This window comes from Otolemur garnettii, unplaced genomic scaffold (assembly GCF_000181295.1).
Source record: "Otolemur garnettii isolate 467f Iridium unplaced genomic scaffold, OtoGar3 scaffold00038, whole genome shotgun sequence".
NCBI lineage: Eukaryota > Metazoa > Chordata > Mammalia > Primates > Galagidae > Otolemur > Otolemur garnettii.
This window is the reverse complement of record NW_003852433.1, coordinates 5,254,646-5,265,011: the sequence shown is the minus strand read 5'-3', so window position 1 is coordinate 5,265,011 and position 10,366 is coordinate 5,254,646. Positions and strand designations below refer to the sequence as shown.

The window sequence follows — 10,366 nt, the reverse complement described above, 5'->3', positions numbered from 1 at the left end:
ACACACACACACACACACACACACACACACAGGGCCAGACGCAGCTGAACACAGGCATGCACAGACACACAAAGGAACTCAACTACACACACGCACATAGGCCAATGCCCACTCAGTCTCAGTCAGACAGACAGACCCTGCTCCCCACCACAGGTTGGGCCCCTGGCCTTCGGGCCGCTCTGGGAAGGTGGGCAGTGGCCACTTCCTCCTCCTGCACCCTGTGGTAAAGATGAAGGGCTCCTGTGGCAGAGGGAGGAAAGGTCTGTGACTACCTTGGTCCCCACCCAGGTGGGATGGAGCAGGGAAGAGAGCCCCAGGGGTCTGAGGCTGTGGAAGGGAGTGGATGGTGAAAGGCAGGGTTCTGGGAGGGCCTTTGTCATGGCACAGGGTGGCACAGGGTGACACCCGGCCCCGCCCGCCCCCCATGGGGAGCACCTGTCCCACCCTTCCCAGCCCCGCGGCACATCTGGCCTGTCTGGAGCTGGAATGGAAGCTTGGAGCCCCATCTGCCAACAGCTGAGTGACCTCAGGCGAGTCCACTCCTCTGCCCCTCTGGGCCTAGCTTTCGTCATCGATACTAGAGGCTCCCGAACATTTTCTGACCAGAACCCATAGTAAGAAACACACTGCACCTTGCAACCAGAAGATGATGCAGAAAACCAACACGTATAGATACCGGGAAAAAATGTTTCATGGAGCAGTGTTTGCCCTCAACCTGGGCAATGCTTGGTGATTCTGCGGTTCCGTTTCCTTTTTGGAAGTACCAGAGGCAACCAACCCCCTAACCAAATCCATGACCATTGCTTTCTACCTCTGCCTGTGACAGTTTGGGGTTAGTTAGAGATTTAGAGGGAGCCTAGGGGAGGTAAAAGTGTTTGCAGAGTCTAAAATGTCACACCCACCAAATGTCGACCATCTGGGTGGCAGGAACCCATTCTACAGGTGGCAATGCTGAGGGCAGAGCCCTGCAGGGGACCAGCCCCGTGTAATACTGACCAGGCCTCAGGCCCTGCCAATATCAGGGTATTTCAAGTTACTGCTTCCCTTGCAATTTCTATCAGAAATGAAGGGAAAAAATTCAATCACTCCTATTTGATTTTGATTCCGGTCACAAAATAAAGGAAACATGTCAGGGTGGCAATGAGGGCCACTAGCAGGAGGCCAGGGTTGTTTCTGGCTTCTCCTTGGTGCTAGGGGATATTTCTGGTCTTTGCAGAGATGGGCTGGGGTGCGGGTGAGGAAGGGCAGGCCCAGCATCTGGACCTCATGAACACCGAAAGATAGCTGGGCTCTGCAAGGCTCTGAGGTGGGGGAAGTACCACTCATTCCACTCCTGAAGCTCCCCTGAAGACCACTGAACTTCCCCCCTACCCTCCCACCCTCCTGGCTCCGACCTTACTCTGACACCACAGCACACTGACTGCCAGACTCGGGCTGGTGTTGGAGCCCCTTCTGTGGTCACACAGGACTCTTACCAGAGCGGCTGTCATGTGTGGAGCACTTTATCTGTATTTTATCTCCATTTTTCACTTCCCATCCCAGGACAGCCTCATGAGGCTGCTGTTACAGATTCCCGTTTTCAGAGGTGAAATCAAGGCTCAGAGGGAGAAAGTGAACTGCCCCAGACCACAGAGCCGGTCTGTGATATGGGCAGATTGGAACCCAGTCTGCCTGGCTCTCAGGCCTATGCCCTTATTCTCCTAGTGCTACCGCTAATCTAACCTCATATGGCCCAAAGTTGACTTGCAAACTCTCAAGGGTTTCGAGGTGTTTTTGCCTTCAAGGACAAGACATTCAGTTTGCTTGGGCTGTGTCTGTCTCCTTTGGCACCCTCACTAGTCCTGGGCTCGGGACCTACTTTCTGGGCCCCAGTCCCCTACCCAGGCCCATCTGATTGTGCTCATTTCCCAGGTGGGAGCCACAAAGCAAGGGGCTGAGAGCTGTTGCTAGTGGGGTTTTCACAGAACTGAGTTTCTAGCTTGGGACAGGGAAAGGGTGGTGCAGGAAGAGGGGCCTGGTCTGGGCAGTAAGGGGGGGGTGCCCAGGAGTGCTCAGTTTCTGGGTCATTGGTCTTGGGGAATTCCCCGATGCCCAGAGAGCTGCTTACCTGGTGAGTAACTGCTGCTGGCTGCCCACACAGGATGCCTGACTGTAAGGGGACCTCCCCCAACCCCTGCCAATGGCCACTGCCATGGGGCCCTCTCTCCTGAGTGCCCCAGGGCCCAGGAAAGAGACAGACAGACAGGCAGGGGGCTGGCTCCCGCCCCCTCATCCCCCCTGGGGCTCTGCAGGGGGCGTCTGGTGATTCAAGCCCCTCTGAGCAGAGCTGTGTCTCCTTCCTTCTCAGATGGGGCCTGGGGGTGAATCAGCTTCTGGGGGCGGTGAGGCCGGGTCAGCTGCTGTGCTCAGCTCAGGCCTGGGATGGGGGTGGTGAGGGGCCTTGGGACAGTGAGCACACTGCCATGGCAACCCCCCTCACCCTGTCTGATCTTTCTGAGGGTGCCCCTGAGGCTGAAGGGATTAAGAGGTCCTTCCCTTGTTCTGCTCTTCTGCTCTCAGCTCTGGAGTGTGCCCAAGTGTCCTCATCTGTCAAATGGGAACAAGAACCCCTACTTCACAGGGAAGCCCACACCATCAGTGCTGACATGGAGAAAGAAGGTTCACTGGGAGCTCAGAGTCGTGCTGAGCCCTAAGCCTCACAGCAAACTTGATACATAGGTAACATGATTCCCATTTCACAGATGAAGAGATTGAGGCCAGGAAGTGCCAACTCGCGCAAAGGCATCCAACTCCTAAATAGCAGAGCCAAAAAGCTCCAACCTGTCTTTGAATGAGGCCAAGTGCATACTTCCAACCACCAGACCTCCCTATCTCCTCTCCATGAGAGATTTGGCACAGACAAGTTTGGAAATTATAAAGTGTTTTAATAAAATACTTAGCATGGACTCTGGGTATAACTCTGAGCCAGGTGCTGTCAAGAGTACAAATCGATCTCAGACTCCATCCAATACCTCAAAGATCGAGGAATAAAACTTGTCCTCACTTGAAACAATAGCAGGCAGGACAGGGCAGACAGGAGCTAGTGGGAGGCAGGGGAGGCTTCCTAGAAGAAGCCAGCCTATGTGTCCCTGCATAAGCTTTGGGGATCACTGTGCCCTGCAAGCCAGAGGCCTGGGCTCCAGACTTGGCTCTACTGTTAGTTCTGTGTGTGACCCTGGGCAAGCCCTTCACCTCTTTGAGCCTCAGTTTTCCCATCTGAAAAATAAGTAGCTGTGATAACTAGAAGAGACTTGTGGATGGCAGGATCAAAATCAGCAGGAAAAGAGGGGCTGGTAGCCACATGGGCCAGTGCCAGTGTGCACGAGAGAGACCACTGCGGGGCCCTGCAAAGTCCCAGGACTAGGCTACATGCTCACTTCCCAGAGAGAGGAAATGAATGAGTGTTCAGAGACAGCACCCCTGGGCCCTTGCCTGGCAGCCCCTGCCCAGCCTGACAGAGGGCCTATGTGGGCCTTAACTGTCCTTCCTCTCCTTGATGCTGGTCAAACTCCCAGCAGGCCCAGTCTGCAGAAGCCTGGGATATGCTGAGGATGAAGTCACAGCTGGAAGGGGCTGGGCTGGGGCTGCCACTCCAGGGTGGGGCCTGGGGTTATGACCCTGGGAGCAGGCAGCCAAGAAGGGAGGATGCCTTCTGTGAGAGAGCTGGGGGGACACACACACACACACCCAGAGCAGCATAGAGAGGGAGGGAAGGAAACAAACTCCCAGAGACCAAAGCTGGCCTGGAGCACAGCCTGGGCGGCTGGTTCCTGGGGGGCCGCAGCCACGTTTCAAGCAGCTCATAGGCTTGCAGTTCAGAGACCCTGCCTTGCCTCCCTCCCCAAGGCCTGGCACAGGTGATGCCTGGGCATGGATAGGAGGGGGAGGCTGGGCCTGGGGTGCCAAGGGGCCTAGAGCACTTGGGGAGCACGAGCCAAGTCAGGTACCGTGAGAGGGGAAACTGAGGCATGGGTGGGGCTGGTCAGGGATGGGGTTAAGTGGCCCTAGTGTCAGTGTCTTCTGGATCCTGTCCTCACTTCCTGTTTGCTGTGGGGTGGGGCTGAGATTAAATGGAGATTGGGGGTGGATTATATGGCTGATGTGGGCTAGGGAGGTAGAAGGTGGTGCCAGGTCTGGAAGTGCACTCAGAAGGATGGTGCAGAGGGGGACAGGAGTCTCATGGATGGGGCCACAGTGTGGAATTAATTAAGGGTTCATAGTGCGCCCTTGGTCATGTGGATTTAAGGGGCCACAGTGGGGCTCCAGTCACGTGGATTTAGGGTCCAGGTCAGGCCTAGTCAGGTGACAGGGTCTGGGCAGTGTGGAGGTGGAACTGATCCAGAGCCCATGTAATGGAGATGCTGGGGGAAGGGGAGAAAAGGGTAGGTGAGCTGCAATGTCCTGAGCTAGGCCAAGGTGGGTGGGCTTCCTGGGGGTGCATGCTGACTCTGGTGCAGGTGTATGGGAGCAGTGTCAGGTGGACCCTCCACGGCCCCCCAAAGAAGAGACAAGATGCAGGGAAGCAGGAAACAGGAAAGCTCTACTGGCCTCTTTCCTGCTGGGAAGTGCCATTCTTATCACCCCACATCTGGGGCCCTTCAGGGAAAGCATGAAGGAGCAAGAGCCTGGATAGGACAGGATGTGTGTGTGTGGCGGGGGTGGGGGGGGTGGGGGGGTGGCAGCAGGCATGAGATCTCTACTGGCCTCTTTCCTGCTGGGAAGTGCCATTCTTATCACGGCGTTGTGGGGGCCCTTCAGGGAAAGCATGAAGGAGCAAGAGCCTGGATAGGACAGGATGTGTGTGTGTGGCGGGGGTGGGGGGGGGGGGGGGGTGGCAGCAGGCATGAGGGCTCCTAGGGCTCAAGGGCACAAGGGCTCGTCCTGGCACGATGAGGGAGGAGCGAGTGGCTGAGCAGGTCTGGGATGTGGCAAGAGGTAGGAGCCAGGGCATGGAGGGTGGCCGAGGAGGCCATAGGGGCAGAGTCAAGCAAGGTTGCAGGAGCTCCCTGGCCTTGGAAAACTAACTCTTCTACCTTGACCTTAGGTCAGGGTCAGGTGGGAGTGGAATGAGACATCTTCTGGTACACGGTGGGAGGGGGGCTAGGCAGCAGCATGGCCCCAGATGTAAGTCATGTTGTGTGGCCAGCACTCCTTCACCTCATGGAGTTTTTTTGGTTTTACTTTTCATTGCCTTTCACAGAGGAGGAGCGGCTGCACCCACTTTTCCCTGCTCCCCACCACTCCTTGCTGCCTATCCTCCTCATTCTGGAATCTGCCTGGCAGTGGCAGACACTGGAAATTGTGACTTCAGAAGCACCTGTTGGGGGCTGCCATCATTCTCTAAGGCTGAGCTCCAAGGGGCTTCCAAGGCAGGTCTGGGAGGGACTGAACAATTTTTAGTTCTCTTAGCCACGCCCCAGCATCCCACAGAGGAAAACAGTGTCTGATTTTGCCAAGCCTCCCCCAGTCTCCGCTTTGGGTGTCCCTTTCAGAATGGAAATGCTGGACCACCTTTTTAAAAATTCCCTTGCAAACTGTCCTCAAAGAACCAAGTCACAGCTACCCCACCCTCACCCCACATCTTCCTAGCCCAGGCAGCAGTGGTCAGCAGAGCAGGCACACTGATGGTGCTCTAGAGGCCTAACCCTCTGGGGCTCTGGGCAATGCGTTTTCCTTGGAGCCCCTCTGCCCAGTGCAATGGGCAGGTTGGACTAAGCTACCTCTGGGGTGGCGTCCAGCGCCCATGTACAGTTCTGCTTTATTACTGTCTAAAGTCCAAGCCTGGCCCCAGCCCCTCTTCCTGGAGCCTCCTTCTCAGCCAAGCCCCAGCCTGCCTGCTCCCACTGACCCCCAAAGCCCCCCAACCAAGGGGCCACAGGTGCCAGCTTCCATCTGCTTGTCCAGTGTCTCATCACTCCCCAAACCCAGGTGAGTCAGGGCCGTCTGGGGTGACCACTGCTGGGGACCCCGCTGACTCGGACTTGGGCCCCCTCGCCCTGACATGTCCATCTTTAAACAGTCCCAGGGCAAGCCACTCAGGAAAACCGCAGGGCATTTTGTCGAAGGCTTCATTATAATTTTATCAATCAGATTCTTAGAAGAGGGAAAAAGTCTGCTCTCCCCACCCTCCCCCTCGCACTCATCCCCCCTCCCCCTTCACTCTCACTTTCTTTCATTCATAATTTCCTATGATGCTGCACCTCAAACAACTTCCTGCACTGGGGATCCCGGCTAAATATAGCTGTACTCTTTTCTTACAACACAGGCTCCAGTATATAAATCAGGCAAATTCCCCATTTGAGCATGAACCTCTGAAAACTGCCGGCATCCGAGGTTTCCTCCAAGGCCCTCTGGAGTCCAGCCCATAATGAAGGTCTTGGCGGCAGGTAAATCCACCCGCCCCGCACCGGCTTCCGCGTCCCCGCAGCGGGAGGTGGCGGCACCTTGGGGCACTTGGCCAGTGCGATCGGGACACCCACCCGCTGCAGACACACAGACGCTTGGGGCGCCCGCGCAGCGCCCGGGCCGCCGGAGGCGCTGGGTGGCGGCCGGGAGCGAGCGCAGCCACATGGTCTCGGGCACCGCGCGCCCGCTTGGCCAGCAGGTTGGCAGCGAGGGAGGGGGTAGCTGCAGCCTTCCTCTTTCTCCTCTTCCTTCTCCCTCCTGCCACTCTCCTGTGCTGCTCTTCCCTCTCTGCTTTCTCCTGGATTCATCCTGCGTCTTTCTTTTTCTTTCTTTCTTTTTTCTTTCTCTTTTCCAACTGCGTCCTGGGCTGCTCCCTGGGAGGGGTGCGCCATCTGAGCAGCTTGCAAACTCCGGCCTGGGACTGGAGCAGGTGCCACGTCTGTCTGCTCGTGCCTGGATAGTGTGCGGTCTGCGCTAGGTGAGATGGGGGCATGGGGGGGGTCCCCTAGCCACCTCCCAGGCTGAGCAGTGCCTGAGGATGCTGAGATGAACAGGGGACCCAGAAGAAGTGACTTGCGGCTGCCACCAGCCGTCCTGTCCCAGCACAGGGATCTTGGCTAGAGATCTCCAGCCTTAAGGGTCACTGCCCCCAGTCCCTACCACCCTCAGGTGCATTCAGCTTAGCCCTGGAAAAGCTGGTCTGAGGGAGCCTGGATGAGGGGGAGGCACCGCCCCCCACCCGCATCTCCCCTAGTCACCCTGGAGGGAGGAATGAGCCCAGACAGGCCCATGCAGCTCCCAGCTCCCTGTCACCTTTCACTTTCCTTCCTCCCCGCCCACCTGGCTGCGGGTGGTGTGACCTTTTCCCCTTTGTCTTTCCTCCTGCACCATTTCCTCTTCCTCTCCAAGGCTGGGTGAGGGGGTGGCATGTGGGACCCCTGGATCTCTAACCCAGGGGCCTGGGGCCAGGGAACTATAAACAAGAGGGATGAGCATGTAGTCTGGGGCTGCCCAGAGCTGAGGTGGCAGAAAGTTTTGAATGACAGTTTGGGGTGGAGAGTGGGGACAGACCTGCAGAATAGGGATGAAGTTGAGGGTCCTACGTGGTGGGAGTGGCCACATTGGAGAAGGGCAAATGGAGGGTGGGTGGCAGAATGAAGGGGAAGCTGGCCCAGTGAGCCCATGGACACCTTGTTTGGGAGACTTAGGCTTCAGTGAGCCAGTGGGCAGGAAGCCGTGCTTAAGAATCCAGCCCATTCTGGGAGGTAGAAAGGGGAGCCTCTTTTCTTCTGCACCTACTGGACCCAAGGAGAGAGGCCAGGAGACCTTGGAGCATTTGCCTTCCTGAGAGAAAGTCTGGGAAGTTGGGATCCACCTGTCCACCCTCCCCAGCTTCCCACTGATGGGAACAGCTGATGTCCTTCCTGCCCCTTGTTCCTTCATCCTAGAAGAGAGCAGGGTGACCAGGTACAATGGCTCACACCTGAAATGCTAGTACTCTGGGGGGGCTGAGGCAGGAGGATCCCTTGATCCTTGGGAGCTCAGACCAGCCTGAGTAAGAGCAAGACCTCCATCTCTACTAAAAATAGAAAAATTAGCCAGGCATTGTGGCGGGCACCTGTAGTCCCAGCTACTGGGGAGGCTGAGGGAGGAGGATCACTTGAGCCCAGGAGTTTGAGGTTGCTCTGAGCTGGGCTGAGGCCACAGCACTCTAGCCTGGGTGACAGAGTGAGTCTCTGTCATACCCTCCGCCCCCAAAAAAGAGAGCAAGGAGGGACAGGAAGGTAGAGAGAGGGAGACAGAGTTCCATGGAGGGAAAACAGGGTCCAGGGAAGACAGCTACAGGTAGTGAGAGGGATATGTGTCCTCTCACTTGAGTGGCCTGTCCAACCTGGTGTGCCTTTTCTTACCTTTCCACTCATGGATCCTTCCTGCCTGTCCCCAGGAGTTGTGCCCCTGCTGCTGATTCTGCACTGGAAACACGGGGCAGGGAGCCCCCTCCCCATCACCCCCGTCAACACCACCTGCACCACACGCCACCCATGTCACAGCAACCTCATGAACCAGATCAGGAATCAACTGGCACAGCTCAACAGCAGTGCCAACGCCCTCTTCATTCTCTATGTGAGTTACCCCGGGGACACGGAGGAGGGTACACAGAGGGGGCTTACCAATGTCAGCCAATTACCTGGGCTGAGGGACCCTTTTGGAGTTAGAAGCAGAGAGTGGGGAGGGGACTTGGTTGAACCATATCCGACTTCCAGGACCTCTTCCTTATGTTTTCTGAAGTGCCCTGTCAGTGAGGGCTGAGCTGAGGTGCAAAGGGGGTCCCAGCACTTCTAGTCTTTCAGGAGAGCAAGGAACTGACCACAGGCAGGTGGAGGCAGGCAGGGATCTCACAGCACTGTGTAGACAGTGTGCTGTGAGTTTTGGGCATGAAGGAACCCCTAGGAAAAGTGGGACAAAGCCAGCGGAAGCCAGCATGTGTGTGGTGCACCACATGGAGTGAGGTGCTGTTTTCTTCTCTGTCCCCTATGGTCATGATAGTGATAATGATGACCACTTGCATGGTCCAGGCCTTGCTCTTCAGCAAGGGCACTCACACTAGAATTATTTCTGGCTCTGATGACTATTCTAGATGCCTACAGGGCAAGGAATTGGGTCCCCGTGTCACAGGTGGGGAAACTGAGGCCCTAGTACAAGTACAGAATCTTGGTGGCAGGGTTAGAACCCTGATCCCTGACTTCTCTTCTGCACCTCTGCTCCTCAGTACACAGCCCAGGGGGAGCCGTTCCCCAACAACTTGGACAAGTTGTGTGGTCCCAATGTGACAGACTTCCCGCCCTTCCACCCTAATGGCACAGAGAAGGCCAAGCTGGTGGAGTTATATCGAATCATCGCATACATGGGCTCCTCCCTGGGCAACATCACCCGGGACCAGAAGATACTTAATCCCAATGCCCTCAGCCTCCACAGCAAGCTCAACGCCACTGCGGATGTCATGCGGGGCCTCCTCAGCAATGTGCAGTGCCGCCTATGCAGCAAGTACCACGTGGCCCATGTGGATGTGACCTATGGCCCTGACACCTCAGGCAAGGACGTCTTCCAGAAGAAGAAGCTGGGCTGTCAGCTGCTAGGGAAGTACAAGCAGGTCATCGCAGTGGTGGCCCAGGCCTTCTAAGCGGGATGTCTTGAAATATGCCGTGAACCAAGGGATTTCGGGAGCGGGATCCAGATGTGGGGGGCTCTCAAAAGTTGGCCAGGGCCCAAGGGCAATGCTAGACCAAAATGGGGGTTGCTGGCAGACCCCAAGGGGTTCCTGGCTGGCCCATTCCACTCTGGGTGGGCTGTGATGAAACCGAGCAGAGTTGAAACTTCCATAGGTAGGGCCTATATTCAGCACCAACTCCAAGAAGGCGCCCCTTCCTCTGGGAGATGGCAACCAGGGTGTCAGACTGGCAAGGAGGGTAGGGGCTGGACTTCTGCCCCCTCTTGTCTTCTTGGCCCCCTGCTTACTTTGTGCAGTGAGCAAACTGCACAAGTTATCTATAGCAGGCATAACAGGGCGTGACAGCAGCCCCCAGCAAATGACCATTGTCATGCCTTTGCTGCCCTTTAGGTAGACTTTGGAAGTCTTGGTGGGCACTGGGGTGGGCCAGAGGGACTAGGATCCCAGAGGACTTCTTATCCTCCAGAAGTTTGCTAAGTGGAAGACAGAAAGAGCCTCTGGGGTGGAATGCTGTCTTCTTTCAAGTTCAGGCCTAGGGACTGTTAGGTGGAAGGTTCTAGAAGGACCTTCCACCTAACTGGAAGGTTAGGTGGCATGCAGGATTTTTGGGAGGCAGAAAAGTCACTTTCAAGTTTGGGATGAAGGAGAGACTCTAGAAGGTTTGATGGGCTCATCTTCCTCATCCCTGCTGTC

At 56.4% G+C, this 10,366-nt stretch overlaps 1 protein-coding gene across 2 annotated transcripts; it reads left to right on the top strand.

Moving 5' to 3' along the window:
- The first annotated feature begins 6,302 nt into the window (after positions 1-6,302).
- LIF (LIF, interleukin 6 family cytokine) lies at positions 6,303-9,697 on the top strand. 2 transcript variants are annotated; one of them, XM_003789868.2, is made up of 3 exons: positions 6,303-6,425; positions 8,390-8,568; positions 9,215-9,697. In XM_003789868.2, exons 1-3 carry the CDS (start codon positions 6,407-6,409, stop codon positions 9,623-9,625), a joined length of 609 nt encoding a protein of 202 aa, XP_003789916.1. In that variant the 5' UTR covers positions 6,303-6,406; the 3' UTR covers positions 9,626-9,697. The 2 variants fall into 2 exon arrangements, with proteins under 2 accessions (XP_003789916.1, XP_023369076.1); XM_023513308.1 differs by lacking the exon at positions 6,303-6,425 and having other exon boundaries at positions 8,365-8,568; positions 9,215-9,625.
- The last annotated feature ends 669 nt before the right edge of the window (positions 9,698-10,366 follow it).

Excerpts from the sequence above, each read along its gene's own strand:
- LIF (XM_023513308.1), top strand. The coding sequence starts at position 8,365 with ATGGATCCTTCCTGCCTGTCCCCAGGAGTTGTGCCCCTGCTGCTGATT. Across the intron at positions 8,569-9,214 it reads ACGCCCTCTTCATTCTCTAT|TACACAGCCCAGGGGGAGCC; the intron begins GTGAGTTACCCC and ends TCTGCTCCTCAG.